The 16,501-nt window shown below is 36.1% G+C and overlaps 1 protein-coding gene across 3 annotated transcripts in view; it reads right to left on the bottom strand.

Annotated features, from left to right (window-relative positions):
- Positions 1-16,501, bottom strand: part of GABRA2 (gamma-aminobutyric acid type A receptor subunit alpha2) — a 148,786-nt gene that overhangs the window by 46,768 nt on the left and 85,517 nt on the right. For all 3 annotated transcript variants that reach the window (XM_015138316.3, XM_078001759.1, NM_001261668.1), the window contains 2 exon segments: positions 13,211-13,354; positions 11,383-11,535 (listed from right to left, as the gene is read on the bottom strand). In XM_015138316.3, the coding sequence (XP_014993802.1) occupies positions 11,383-11,535; positions 13,211-13,354 (297 nt within the window).

A 16,501-nucleotide genomic window follows, 5' to 3' on the forward strand; every position in this document is an offset into this window, starting at 1 on the left:
GTTAATATAATTAGACCCCAAAATGCTAAGAACTGTACTTCTAATAGTATGGAGAACACCGATGATCCTTGGTATGAACTGTTTAGAGAGTTATGCCAAATAAATGCATTTGACACTCCTGATTCATGGCTAGAGAGAGGAAAGGAGTTCAGGGACTCTATACATAATAACTTCGACTGAATGTGGAGAACCAAGAAACATAAAGAAGTTGGTTGGTTGCTCCTAAGTTCACTGGAAAAAGTGATGAAAAACAAATGATTAACTCAGGGATTCTAATTCTGGGCTTCAGAAGCAGATACCGAGCCTCAAATCCGCTAAGATTGCCCTGAGTGAGAGTCTTATCTCCTGTAGACAAAGAGCTGAAATAGTGAAAAATCAGACACAAGCTCTTATCATGCAAGTGGCTGACCTGCAACAAGAGGTGCATGTACAGCCTCGCCAGGTTTCTACTGTTAGTGAGGGCATTGATCAGAAAAGAATGGGACACTGCAACTTGGAATGGAGATGTGTGGGAGGACGCTGATGAAGCTGAGCTTGTAAACTCTGATGAATAGGATAATGGTTGAAGAAACACAGAGTTGGATCAGGCTGAATTTGTCGATTTGGGCACACTAAGTAAAGATTCTACATTTAATGTTGCAGCTCAGGGAGTTAAAAAAGGTTCTAAAAGTTTATTTGATTGTTTAGGTGAAATATGAGTTAAAAGATGGCCCACTGTGAGTGAGCTGGAAATGCGTGATCTCCCTTGGTTTAATGCAGAGGAAGGGATCTAAAGGCTTAGGGATTGGGATGGTGGAGTGGATTACTCACTTTAGACCTACTCATCCCAGCTGGGAGGGCCTAGAAGATATACCCTCAGTGCTTTGCAAAATAGATTTGTGAGGGCAGCACCTCCATCTTTGAAGAGCCCTGTAATTGCTCCTCTCTCTATGTCAGATCTAACGGTGACAATTGTAGTCACTCAACTACAAAATTTAAATATAATGGGAATAATTGGATCCCAAGTTCGCAGGGGCCAAGTAGTGGCACTCAGCCCTCAAAGGAAAAGTGAGTGGAGCTACCGTAATGGACAGCAGAGGCACAACAGCAATCAGAATAGTCTGAATCGTATAGAGCTCTGGCATTGGCTAACTAATCACGATGTTTCTACAAGTGAAATTTACGGAAAGCCTACTGCATTCCGATCTAGTTTATATTCCTATTTAGTTTATATAAGCAGAAAACTTTCGAGTTGAATGGACAGAAGACTAATTTCAGAATTATAAAAACAGAATCATGGCCCCTAAATCAGTTTCCAGACTTGAGCCAGTTTCCTGAGCCAGAACCCCTTGAATGAAGGGGGGGTCCCTTTGAGAAAGGACCCCACCACACTACCAACAATTCATGCCATTAATCTTTCTCCTATCCTTCCCCAAGGAGACCTCTGACCTTTTACCAGGGAGCTGTGCATTGGAGAAAGGCAAATAATCAGACATTTCAGTGACTACTGGACACTGGCTCTGAGCTGACGTTGATTCCAGTGGATCCAAAACATCACGTGGTCCTCCAGTTAAAGTAGTGGCTTATGGAGGTCAGGGAATTAATGGAGTTTTAACTGAGGTCTGACATACAGTGGGTCCAGTCGGGCCCTGGACTCATCCTGTGGTCATTTTCCCACTGCCAGAATGTATAATTGGCACAGACATACTTTGCAGCTGGCAGAACCCACACATTGGCTCCCTTACGGGTAGGGTGAACACTATTATGGTGGAAAAGGCCTAATGTAAGCCTTTAGAGCTACCTCTACCTAGAAAAATAGTAAATAAAAAACAATATCGCATCCCTGGAGGAACTGCAGAGATTAGTGCCACCATCAAGGACTTGAAAAAAGCAGGGGTGGTGACTCTCACCACATCCCCATTCAATTCTTCTATTTGACCTGTGCAAAAGACAGATGGATCTTGGAGAATGACAGTGGATTATTATAAGCTTAACCAAGTGATGACTCCAATTGCAGCTGCTGTACCAGATGCGGTTTCATTGCTTGAACAAATTAACACATTTCATGGTACCTGGTATGCAGTCATTGACTCAGCAAATGCCTTTTTCTCCCTTCCTGTCCATAAGGCCCTCCCGAAGCAATTTGCCTTCAGCTGGCAAGGCCAGCAACACTCCTTTACTTTCCTACGTTGGGTATATCAACTCTCTGGCTATGTGTCATAATCTTATTCAGAGAGAAACTAGTCACTTTGGCTTCCACAAGATATCATACTGGTCCATTATATTGATTACACTATGCTAACTGCAACCAGCAAGCAAGAAGTAACAAACACATTGAACTTATTGGTGAGACGCATGTGTGCCAGAGGATGAAAAATAAATCTGACTAAAATTCAGGGCACTTCTACCTCAGTAAAATTTCTAGGAGTCCAGTATTTCGAGATATTCCTTCTAAGGTGAAGGAAAAGTTGCTGCATTTGGCCCCTCTTACAACCAAGAAAGAGGCACAATTCTCAGTGGATCTATTTAGATTTTGGAGACAACACATTCCTCATTTTGGTGTGTCACTCCATCCCATTTATTGAGTGACCTGAAAGGCTGCCAGTTTTGAGAGCGTCCAGAACAGAAGAAGTCTCTGCAACAGGTCCAGGCTGCTGTGTAAGCTGCTCTGCCACTTGGGCCATATGACCTAGTAGATCCAATGATGCTTGAGGTATCAGAGGCAGATAGGGATGCTGCTTGGAGCCTTTGGCAGGCCCCCATAGGTGAATCACAAGGGAGGCCTCTAAGATTTTGGAGCAAAGTCCCTGCCATCTTTTGCAGATAACTACTTTTTTTTTTTAGAGGCAGCTCTTGGCCCATTACTGGGCTTTGGTAGAACATGAACATTTGATTATGGGTCATCAATTCACCTTGCAAACTGAACTGCCTACAACGAAGTAGGTGCTTTCTGACCCATCTAGACATAAAGTGGGTCGTGCACAGCAGCCCTCCATCATCAAATGGAAGTGATATGTATGTGATCAGGCTCAAGCTGGTCCTGAAGGCACCAGTAAATTACATGAGGAAGTGGCTCAAATGCCCATGGTCTTCACTCCTGCCACCCTGCCTTCTCTCTCCCAGCCTTCACCAGTGGCCTCATGGGGAGTTCCCTATGATCAGTTGACAAAAGAAGAGAAGACTTAAGCCTGGTTCACAGATGGTTCTGCATGATATGCAGGCACCACCCAAAAGTGGACAGCTACAGCACTACGGCCCCTTTCTAGGACATCCCTGAAGGACAGCAGTGAAGGGAAATCTTTCCAGTGGGCAGCTTTGAACTGTGCATCTGGTTGTTCACTTTGCATTGAAGGAGAACTGGCCACACGTGCGATTATATACTGATTCATGGGCTGTAGCTAATGGTTTGGATGGATGGTCAAGGACTTGGAAGAAGCATGATTGGAAAATTGGTGACAAAGAAATTTGAGGAAGAGGTATGTGGATGGACCCCTCTGCGTGGTTAACAACTGTGAAGGTATTTTTATCCCATGTGAGTGCTCACCGACGGGTGACCTCAGGAGAAGAGGATTTTAATAATGAAGTGGATATGATGATCTGGTCTATGGACCTTACCCAGCTTCTTTCCTCAGCCATGCCTGTCATTACCCAATGGGCCTATGGACAATGTGGCCATGGTGGCAGGGATGGAGCTTATGCATGGGCTCAGCAACATGGACTTTCACTCACCAAGGCTGACCCGGCTACAGTCACTGCTGAGTCCCCAATTTGCCAGCAGCAGACACCAACACTGAGCCCTCAATGTGGCACCATTCCTCGGGGTGATCAGCCCAACTACTTGGTGGAAGTTTGATTATAATGGACCTCTTCTATCACGGAAAAGGCAGAGGTTTGTTCTCACTTGAATGGACACTTATGCCTGATATGGGTTTGCCTATCCTTCACGCAATGCTTCTGCCAAGACTATCATCTGTGGACTCATGGAATGCCTTATCCATCATTATGGTATTCCACATAGCATTGTCTGTGACCAAAACACTCACTTTATGGCTAAATAAGTGAGGCAGTGGGCTCATGCTCATGGAATTCATTGTTTATATCACGTTCCCCATCATCCTGAAGCAGCTGGATTGATAGAACGGTGAAATGACCTTTTGAAGTCACAATTACAAAACCAACTAGGTGACAATACTTTGCAGGGCTGGGGCAAAGTTCTCCAGAAGACCATGTATGCTCTGAATGAGCATCTCATATAAGATACTGTTTTTCCCATGGCCAGGATTCATGGGTCCAGGAATCAAGGGGTGGAAGTAGAAGTGGTACCACTCACCATCACTCCTAGAGATCCACTAGCAAAATTTTTGCTTCTTGTTCCCACGACATTACGTTCTGCTGTCTTAGAGATCTTAGTTCCAGAGGGAGGAATGCTGGCACCAGAGGACACATCAATGATTCCTTTAAACTACAAGTTAAGATTGCCACCTAGACACTTTGGGTTCCTGCTATCTTTAAGTCAACAGACTAAGAAAGGAGTTACGTTATTGGCTGGGATCTATCAAAATGAAATCAGTCTACTACTCCATAACAGAGGTAAGGAAGAGCATGCAAGTAATACAGCAGATCCATTAGGGCATCTCTTAGTATTACCATGTCCTGTCATTAAAGTTAATGGGAAACTAGAACAACCCAACCCAGGCAGGACTACAAATGGCCCAGACACTTCAGGAATGAAGGTTTGGGTTACTCCACCAGAAAAACAAAAAACAAACAAACAAAAAAAAACACCTGCTGAGGTGCTTGCTGAAGGCAAAGGAAATACAGAATGGGTGGTAGAAGAAGGTAGTCATCAATACCAACTATGACCACTGGACCAGTTGCAGATACAAGGAATTCATTGTCATGACTATTTCCTCTTTCTTTTGTTAAAAATGTTTGTGCATGTATACACCTGTACAAAGAAAATGCCTTCATTTTGTTCTCATTTTCCTTTATCATGTGACACAAGATTTACTGACTTCATATTGTTAACTTGATGTATTCGCATTTGGGTTGGGGATTGGCGCATTTCCAGTTGTACAAAAGACAGTTGTATTAACTTAGGTGTAATTATGACCTTATTATTGTCGTTATTTGAAGATTATGTATGATCTCAGGAGATGTGTACGGGATCAAGTTGACAAGGGGTGGATTTGCGATGGTTAATACTGACTGTCGACTTGATTGGATTGAAGGATGCAAAGTATTGATCCTGGGAATGTCTGTGAGGGTGTTGTCAAAGGAGATTAACATTTGATTCAGTGGACTGGGAGAGGCAGACCCACCCTTAATATGGGTAGAAACCATCTAGTCAGCTGCCAGTGCAGCCAGAATATAAAGCAGGAAAAAAAGAAAAAAAAAGAAAAAACATGAAAAGATTAGACTGGCTTAGCCTCCTAGCCTACATCTTTCTTCTGTGCTAGATGCTTCCTGTCCTCAAACATCAGTCTCCAAATTCTTCAGCTTTGGGGCTCAGACTGGCTCTCCTTGCTCCTCAGCTTGCAGTTGGCCTATTGTGGGACCTTGTGTTCATGTGAATTAATACTACTTAATAAACTGATATATGTATGTGTGTGTGTATATATGTATATATGTACATGTGTATATGTGTATATATACACACATGTATATATGTATATGTACGTGTATATGTGTACATATATACATATATATACATATATACACATGTGTACGTATGTACATATATACATATATACACACATGTACATATATACATATATACACACACACACATATATATCTCAGTTCTGTCCCTCTAGGGAACCCTAATACAATTATTTAACGTGTTGGTGTGATATCATTATTTATAATCCCGAGTAATGCCCTACTTTCTGATTTTAGTTTTTGATTTTTCTCTCTTTTTCTGAGGCAATCTAACTTAAGATTTGTCAATTCTACAGATATTTTCTAAGAACCAAATTTTGGTCTTGTTGATGCCATTTTTTTTTTAATTCTAGATTTCATTTACCTCTGATCTAATCTTTATTATTTCTTTTCTTCTACTGCCTTTGGGTTTAGTTTGTCCATATGTTTTTATTCCCTTAGAATGTAAAGTTATTTATTTGAGATCTTCCATATTTTTTAATGTAAGCATTTATAGCTACAAATTTTCCTTTGAGCATTGACTTCACTGCATCTCGTAAGTTTTGGTATGCTGTGTTTTCATTTTAATTTCCCTCAAAGAGTTTTATAATTTCCCATGTGATTTATTATTTAATCCATTGGTTGTTTAAGAGTGTGTTATTTGATTTCCATATATGGGTAAAATTTCCAGTTTTCATTCTACAGTTGCTTCTGGCTTTATTCCAATGTGTTGAGAGAAGAGGCTTCGTATTATTTCAACCTTTTAACATTTATTGAGAATTCCTTATAGCCTAATATAAGTCCTATTCTAAAATATGTTTCATGTTCATTTGAGAAGAATGTGTAATTGCTGTTTTTGCGTTGTAATTTTTTTCTTTCACTGTCTCTTCTGTTTTCTTGTTTCTCAATTTTATTATTCCAAGATTATCTCTTTGTAATTGTGCTCATCATTTTATTAATGTTCTTTGCTTACATTTCCTATGTGTTCTTTTAAAACTCTTAATATGTGTTTTTCTTACAGAGACAATCTTTATAGTTCTGTATATGTATGGGTGTATGTGGGCTTTGTTTTGTTTTATTGTACTCACAATAGTGGAAACACATATGATGATGCTTAGAATTGAACTTGTTCTAATTTTTTGATATTGTTCATTTGGAGAGTTTAATTTGGAGAGATTGTCCATTGCTATAGATCACTTTATTGTCCCTCCACCAACTTATCTGTCATTTATTTATCATATATTTTATAGCACTTAAAATGTCCTAAGCTCTATGTTAATAACTGTGTGTAGAAACTCTCTGACTGGAGAATGAGAAATCTGTGTAAAGAGAATTACCATAATGAAATTTAATTTTTGCCATGATATACGCATTTATAAAGCACCAAAAGAGAACAAGGAAAGGGGAGCTTTTTAAGAAACGTTTAGGACACTAACAAGTGAAGATATTAGTGTATTAATATATTGTATGTGCCACACATTGAAAATTGTGTATAAACTAAAATTGTAGACTATAATTATCTTGGAATTTTCTATAAAATTCTAGTATAATGCCTAGGTTTAACTGCTAAATATAGTGAGGGCATATTATTTCTTAAATGTACAGTTTTTAAAAGATCATACATTATACATATATATGATTATTAGAATCATATATCCTAATTATTAATATTAAAATTATATTCTACATAATTCAATTATAGGTCATGAAAATATCACCTTCTTGTTCACTGAGCAAAAAATATTGAACAAAGCATTTATTTGGAAAATAATCAACTTATGTAGCACCATGTGAAATGCTTCAAATATTCTGTAATGAAATGGAATAGATTATGAGCATGTGTAATATTAGTACAAAGGAAACATAAGTGACATTGTAATAACAAACAAATGTTTGTAACCCTAAGTTAAATTTGATTTGGCAGACATATCCTGATTTAAAGTTTTTATTCCTGAAATGTAAAAGAAATTTATGTAGGTGCATTCACTTTTTAAAAATTGCTCTTTTTACTATCCTCTTCATTCACTCCTGTTCTTACTCCTTTATTTCTGATGCATGTTGTGTTTGTGTAGTTCTTTCTAAAATTTTCCCATCAAATCTAGTCTGCTAAATGGTTTTGTTATTAATCTTACACAACTAGGTTGCAATTTTAACTCAATATAATACCTTGAGGTTATTTACCATTTGAATCATGTTTCTAGTTAGTGACATAGTCTCTAAAATATTACATTATTCCGCAATAATGTAATAATATAAAACGTTTTTCTAAGATTAAAAAAACATGTGTTTGTTAAACAGCCAGACAAAAATTTGGAAAGAGGAAAGTACCAACAAAGTCTGCTATGCGTTGCTTATTACGTGTTGGAGAATTGGGTTTCTTTTTAATTTTTTTTATTTTTTGGTCAACCCAACCACGTTCCAAGTATTTTCTTTAGGTAATTGTTCATCTGAAATTCTTCCCTCTTCTATACAAATGTTCAATTTTCTTACTCTTTCTTGATACCTCCTGCTTAAAGGAGAGTCATGACAGCAGCATATGTAATTTAAGGAACTTAAGCCTTGGAGTAAAGCTCTGCTTTAAGGTCTTAGACAAGATACCTAAAATTTTAGAGCCTCATTTCTTTCCTCCTAAGAGAAGAGATATTATAAAAAAAAAAAAAGAAAGAAAAAAAAGACATATTATAATCTACTTTGTTGGAAAACAATAAGTAAGGAAGTATGCAACATGCATAGCATGTGGCTTCTTATAAAGTAGTTCCCCATGTTGTTCAAATTTTCATGTTAATAATTATGTATCAATAATAATGATGACAATGACTCACCTTTCTGTATAGTTGTCTTAATCTTTTTCTTCTTCCAAATTGATTATATACTCAGCTTTTTTCCTTTCTTATTTCTTATTTCAATTTCAATCCTATTTCAGTCCAAAGCAACTTTACTAATTTAATTCCTGAAGATCGGTAACCTTCTACTAGTCAAATGGATTCAATGCATTTTAGACTTATCAATGCACATTTGATATCATATATTCAGTATGGATCTGTGTGTGTGTGTGTGTGTGTGTGTGTGTGCGCGTGCACGCGCATTTTGAGATGTTGAAATTAACATCTTTTCCTTTTAGAAAATTGTCATCCTCTGGTTTCCTTCCTTATTTTCTGGTCATTCCAATTAGATCGTTTTTATTCTGCAATTTTAGGATTTTTAAAGATTCCAACCTCTGATCTCACATTCACCCACCTAATTTTTCTTGGAGATAAGTTCTAGACTTACAAATTCTATCATCTTGTCACTAATGATTGTCATATTTATCAATAGTTTCTACTATTCATCTGTGTTCCAGATACTTATTTCTATTGTCTACTGAACATCAAATTGATAGTATAAGGAACATCAAAATACACATAACTCAAACTACAATCAGTTTTCCTATTTGCCCTCTCTCTTCATGTTTTCTTTTATTAATAGCAACATTATCCACTTAAATTATCCAAGAAAAATTCTACGTTAGCCTAAATTATTCTTTTTGCTATGATTGTTACATATCTTCACCGAATCCATTGATTCTCTCTCTCAAACATCTTTTCTTTTCTTTCTTCCTTTTTTTCTACTGTCTTCTTTTAAAATAACCTAATAATTTCTCATATGAGCTATGTTAGTAGCCTCTTAACTTTTCCCGTACCTCTTGTAATTTCTGTCTTTCAATTCATCCTCTGCAAAGATGTCATATCTTTCTAAAGTACAAATAGGATCAGATTAATAATAAGAATAATACCTTTAGTTAAGCAAGATAAATTAGATCTGGAGATCTACTATACAGCATGTGGCTACAGCTAAAAACAATGTATTGTCTTCTTAAAATTTGTGATGAGAGTACATCTTATGTTAAGTATCCTTACCTTTCCTCCCTCCACACAACTCAATAATAATAAAGGAGGTGGGAAAAATTGGGGGAGGTAATGAATACTTCTATATCTTTGATGGTAGTGATAGTTTCACAGATGTATTCTATTCCCCAAATTGAAAGAGTTGTTTCAACTAGATTAAATATGTACAGATTTTTACATGTCAATCAACATTAAATATGTACAGATTTTTACATGTCAATCAACCTCAACAAAGTGGTTTTGAAAAAGGATAGCTAACAATTATATACCATTTATTAAATGCTAGGCATTGTTCTGACAGCTTTAGACATGTTATGGTCCAAAACACCATAGTGACTTGGTATAACCTGTTAAAAGTACATTTTATTACGATGACCTGTAAGTCCCTTCTCATCTAGGCCTCAAACTATTTTCTATCTATATCTCCACTGCCACTGAAACAGCTCCCTTTCAATGAACATACCATTGTCTTTCATCCCTTAATGTCACTGCACAATCTATTCTTTTGAGCTAGGATTCTTGCCCCATCTCATCGGCCTGGGAAACTCCAACTCATCTTCCAAGTCTCAGTTCAAATGGTAACTCAGCCACTTACTCAGCTCTAGGAAGGATCCATGTTGCTGTTTTCTATGATAACTTTTCTATGCCTCTTTTACAAGATCTTTACCTTATTACCCTTCTTGGTTATACAGTGCCATCCATTATACCAAGTAATTGAATTCACTGACTATATTTTGTCATATTTGCATCTCTAGGGCCTGGTACAGTATCTAACAAAATAAGTCCTCAATAAAACTTTCCTAAATGAAAGAGTGGACCAAACACACAAAGGTAATCTACTTTGTTACAAAACCTGCTTGGCCCAATTTATATATGTATATATCCAAAAAAACAGTAACCAAATTCCTCTGCATGGTTTCAATCAAGAAAATGAACTTTGTTATTAAATAAACTCATGGCATTTCTTTTTTTTTTTTTTTTGAGACATGGTCTTGCTCTGTCACTCAGGCTGGAGTGCAACCGCATGATCACAGCTCACTACAGCCTCAATCTCCCACGTTCAAGCGATCCTCCTGTAGCTGCAACTAAGTAGCTGCAGCCTCCCAAGTAGCTGCAACTATAGGTGTGCCACCAAGCTTAGCTAACTTTTTTTTTTTTTTTTAGGGAGACAGGGTCTTGCCATATTGCCCAGAATGGTCTCCAACTCCTGGGCTCAAGGGATCCTCCCGTCTTGGCCTCCAACCTGGTAGGACTAGAGGCATGAGGCATTGCACCAGCTTCTCTCTGTCTCATTTAAAGTACTAATATATTTAGTCATCTCAAAACAAAACCAAAACAAACATATAATGTCTAGCTATATGGAATTCCATACTCTAAATTTAAAAATTCCCCTCCCTAGTTTTATTCAAGAAAATCAAACACTAACAAAAGTGAATGAGGTCTCTCTTCTTCCCTCCCTTTCTACCTCTGTTTCTAACTTAAAGTTGTAAGATAATAAGATAATCACTCTTCATCTAAAAACAACAGAAAAATATAGAAAGCCTAGAAATATGATAGTGAGACTGTAAATCAAAACTTCTAAGAAAATTCTCCTTATATAAATATAGTAAGGACAAATGTTGAACAGCAGTATGATTTAACAGAAAGAAGTCTAAGTGTGTTTTCAGAATATCTGAGTACTCTTTTTTTCCTTATATCCCTTATTAACAGCATAGCACTATGTTACCACTCTGAGCCTACTACCTCAGCTACAAGGCAAAAACAATACTCCCCACCCCATATACTACAAAGAATTAGTTTGAGGATCAAGAGAGATAGTGTTTTTGAAAGTGTGCTATGAAACATAATGTGCTGTACTGGAAAGTGTATATTCACTCACCAAACACAGTTCTTGCAGGCACAGATTCTCTGTTAAGCCAGAATGAAACTTGGGAGAGAATGACAGTCATGATGCAAGGCAGGTAAGTCTGAATCACAAAATACCCAATTTTTCTTTTCAAGTGGAAATGAGCTGTCATTACAGTGTATTCACCTGGAAGAAAAATTTAAGAAGCTCAAAGAGTAATAGTCAATAGTTTGAACATTTAAGAAATAGAAGGGATCAGAGGTAGAACAAAAACTGATATTTTAAAAAAATAATATATCACATATACGTCAGGAAATTTATATCACCTTTAAAAGCCTCCTTAGCATAGCATGAGTGTTTAAAAGAAAATTTTAGTATCAAAAAACCTGCAGTGCACATCCCATGATATGGTATAGATTAAATACCTCTTATGTTAAATATGTGGAACTAGAAGTGTTTCAGGGTTTAGATTTTTCAGAGTTTGGAAAATTTACATTATTACAAATTGAGCATCCTTAATCAAAATATATAAAATATAATATGCTCTAATGAGTATTTCCTTTGAGTATCATGTCAGCACTCAAAAAGGTTTTTTTTTTCCTTTTCTTTTTTTTTTTTTTTGGAGCATTTTGGATTTTATATTTTCAAATTAGAGATGTTCAATTTGTATTTGTTTTCCTCTCTAAGTCATGCTTATTGACCAAGGGAATTCAGAATTCATAAATGCTCTCTGCCAATGGTTTATTTTACTTGGTTAGGCCCCTCATTCCCTCTGGTATAAACCTCAAGTCTCTGTTTTGATTGTTTTAACTCAGTGCTCTCTGGCTCCAAAAGTATTGATCTCTGGCCACATCTCCAAGACTGATATTCTGGCCCTCATTTTTCCACTTTTAACCCTATCGCCAATTCTGAATTTTTCACTGTTTTATGTCTGTGCTAATTTGCTTCAGTTACTTCTATCTAATCCTCATATCTACCTTCCTTTCTGCTCCCTGTGTTTTAATTATTGCCAAATCTCAATAATTAGTCCACACAGCTTTTTCTTTTTGTCTTTTTATTTTTATTTATTTATTAATATTTTTAAATGAAGGTGGCCCTCAGAGAGGGAATCAGCTTTCTACATGGGTCTGTAGTAATTATCAATATCAAAAGTTGAATAATCATAAATTATCTAGAATAGGGGTGAAAAAATAGAACACTAAAGAAATTATCACTTGTTGGTCGGGCACACTGACTCACGTCTGTAATCTCAGCACTTTGGGAGGCAGAGGCAGGCTGATCACGAGGTCAGGAGATCGAGACCATCCTGGCCAACAAAGTGAAACCCCATCTCTACTAAAAATACAAAAATTAGGTGGGCATGGTGGCGAGCCTGTGGTCCCAGCTACTCGGGAGGCTGAGGCAGAAGAATCACTTGAACCCAGGAGGTGGAGGTTGCAGTGAGCCGAGATCGTGCCACTGCACTCCAGCCTGGTAACAGAGCAAGACTCTGTCTCAAAAAAAAAAAAAAAAAAAAAAAAAAAAAAAAAAAAAAAAAAAAATCACTTGTCAAAAGGTAAAAATTAAAATTTATTACTTTGAGAAGACACATATGTTGCAAATACATAGTGCATTTTAGGCCAGTGTTTCTCAAACTTCAATGCAACTATTAATCTTGGAATCTTGTTAAAGTGTAGATTCTGATTTAATAAGGAGTAGGGCCTAAGATTCCAAATGTCTAAGAAGCTCCCAAACACAGCCTACGCTGCTAGTTCTTGGACCTCAAGAGCAAAAGATTTCAAGCAATCTGACACACTTCTAAGTCCTTTAACCTATTAATATTCTTAAGCACCATTTTTTTTTTAAGAAGAATTTTACTAACCTGTACTGGATTTAATTGTCTCCTTTCCAATTGATTGGCCCAGCAGATCATATTGATTTAACCTAGAGCCATCAGGAGCAACCTGTACTGAATCAGATGCATTGTAAGTCCAAATATAAGTGACCTCTGAAGTTGTATATGCATCTATAGGAAATCAGGAAAAATAATATTTTAAGCATTTTCATAAGAACCATCAATCTAGTGCTACACGAATGGTTGTGTATGTCATACAGTCACTATATACTTTCAATACTAATACTTAAACGTCACATTTAGGGCAAAAATGTCTCATTTGAATTTACTTCAGTATGAGAGTTATGAAGTGGACCAAAAGAGATGATCACGACCTTGACAGTATATTTATTGCAACCACTTTGAAAGATGAAGAGCAAATTTCTTGTTAGAATCTATTACAATTCCTGGGCCCTGAGATGATTAGAACATCTCCTTTAGGCCAAAGGTAGCATATGAAGACACTGTGGTAAAATAAGCTGTTTAGCTTATTTATAAATAGCAATCACACATAAGATAAAAATCATAATTCAAAATTATATTAATGTTTGGACATAAATGTATCCTAGTTAAGAGTTAAATGAGTTAGCTATCATGATACAATGCATTTCATTAGAATAAAAATTATTATAAAACATGTAAGACAAATAATAATGCTATACTTGCATCAAGTTGCAAATCCTTTTAAAATCATGCTCATTTTAAAATGAATTAATGCACACAGATATCCTAGACTACACATTCATAGCATCCCAGTTTAACTATGGATTGGCAGGAAGAGGAAAAAAATGCAACCAGATCAGACATAACTTCCTGATTTATTGGATGAAGAACTTAGCAGAAGTAAGATGACTTCAGACCTGGCATGCAGGCAACATGTCTGGTCTTAGCCTTTCTCTGGCAGTGGCATTTTCTTACCTCTCTATGCACCACTGCGGAACAGATAACCTCTCCATGTAGGCAGAGTCCCCCCACAGTTGAATAACAGGTAATTCTTTCTATACTACTGACTTTCTAAAGAACTTCTATGCACTTTTACTCATGAGAATGTTTAGAAGTATAGTTACCTCTAGTTCTTGAGCAAAATTCAACATTACAGTCACATTACCAATTAAGGGACAGAAAGGGCCAGTTGTCTCTGGCAATAGTTCTACCTCCAGCTCTCTAGGACACTGGAAATCTCATTCTCTGCAATCTATAATTTTCCTAACTTTAATAGCACCATACTGTGGTGACTCTGGTTCTGAAATTGATATAAAGTCTGTGATTGCAAATCAATTTCCACTCAACCATCAGTAACAATAGAGTATATGATTATGAGTTTGTGTTTTCTAATGACATACTTGGCATTGTCTAATGCCAATGTTGTCTGGTTTTCTGAATGTTGCTACTAAATGTCAGTATCAGTGAAACACCATTACCACTACATATATAGTCACCTACATTCACAATTAAATTATATTATGTGAAGCAATTTTTGAAATAGGATTCTAAAAATGTATATATATGTATATATTTATATATGTATATACTTTTAATAGCAGAGAAATGTTCATATGATTTGATATGAATGAATTTTAATTATTCTAAGGTTTAGTTTTCTAATTAATTTCAATTCATTAATCATTAATGATTGATTACACTGAGAAAATTAAACAGCAACATTACTAATGTGAGTAACTAGCAACTCATTTGTAGATCAAGTGGCTTGTTTTGTTTCCCCCATGAATACATATTCTGACTCTCCAATAAAATTTTAAATGGCACAGAATTTAACAAAAAGATGCATCAAGTGATCTAATTTACGTCGGAAGGGCCCCAGAATACTCTGTAGTTGTCCATAAATTATGAAGTTTTTTTTTAAGTAGAACGACATCACTTTTGAATTATAATGTTTCTTTCAAACATAAATAAGAAAAAATGAAACCCTATAAAAGAGATGATATTTTAAAGGCACTAATGAGATTCTGATAGGCAGCAACTCTGATTCATGCCTGTACCTCCAGGACCGGGTATAGTGTCTGACATACAGAAGAAAGATTCTCAATTCACTCTCACTAGATTAATAAATTAAGTCATAATATTTTAACTATGTTCTTTACTGCTATGGAAGAGGGAACTCTAGAGAAGAGCTTAAGAGTTTATTAAGGAAAGTGACTGATTCTTCATATGTCTTTTGAAAAAGCAGCTACTGCACTTCATTAGTTAGATAAGAATATAGTTTTGAGATTCTGTGTATGGTGAAAATAATGCAGCAAAAAATGTATGCAGTGCAGATTAAAGCCTCTCCCGAAAAAAGGGAGTTATATACATCAACACACATATAAGCCAAGAGGTCATAATAATGTTTCTCAGTAAAGTATCAAAGGAGAGAAAGACAGTTTTACAAAATTCATTAGGAATTCCACTTCTAAATTAAGCTATCATTAAATAATCTTGTTTGTGTTAATTAACCCATTTTTGAGTCCTTGTTGCATTAAGCAGATGTATACCAACTGATTCTTAATATTTGGTAACCAGGAAAAATATTTCAAAAATATTTTTACCTATCAGTTTTTAATCTGAAAGACAATTTACAGCTTCTTTTGTTTTAATGAATAGATTATCCCTAGACTTTCATTCAGAAATTCTAAAATCAAGTTAAACAACAAGGAAAAATTCAAAGATGTGCAGCACTAGGAATAAAACAAAACAGGACTGAATTTAAAATTGTAAGCACACAGAAAAAAATGCTTCTTTTGATTGAGGACAATGACGAAGTTCCTGAAATCCAATCTTTTTGTGGAGTGGGGGTAGGGAAGAAGACGGCTTTCAAGTAAAGAAGGAATAAATGAATAAAAGAAAAATTCACAGCTGCTTCTGCCAAACTTTGTTATGCCAACATTGTCAGCTTTGGCTTGGCTTGTATATTGTTCCACACTGGTGTCCATACTTTTAATACTTATGCATCAAGCACCTACTACAGGCAAAGACAATAAAATAACATAAAATTGTTTATTCAGTGTGTCAGAAAATAAATGTGAAGAAAACAAAATTAGTGCTAATTACTTAAACAAAAAATGCCTAGCAGCAAACTTTATTTGTTGCTCATAGCTCCTTCTGGGTACAGAAAACTATATTCTCAAGCATGCGATATTTCTGCACTCCATAGATGCAGTATAAGAGATTTTTAAATATTATTTAAATATTTTCAAGTGTGCTTATTTCATTTTCAGAATTGGGACATCCATCACATCACTTATATTTGATGACTTAATAACAATAGCTTGTCGACTAAAA

The sequence above is a fragment of the Macaca mulatta genome, chromosome 5 (assembly GCF_049350105.2).
Source record: "Macaca mulatta isolate MMU2019108-1 chromosome 5, T2T-MMU8v2.0, whole genome shotgun sequence".
Taxonomy (NCBI): domain Eukaryota; kingdom Metazoa; phylum Chordata; class Mammalia; order Primates; family Cercopithecidae; genus Macaca; species Macaca mulatta.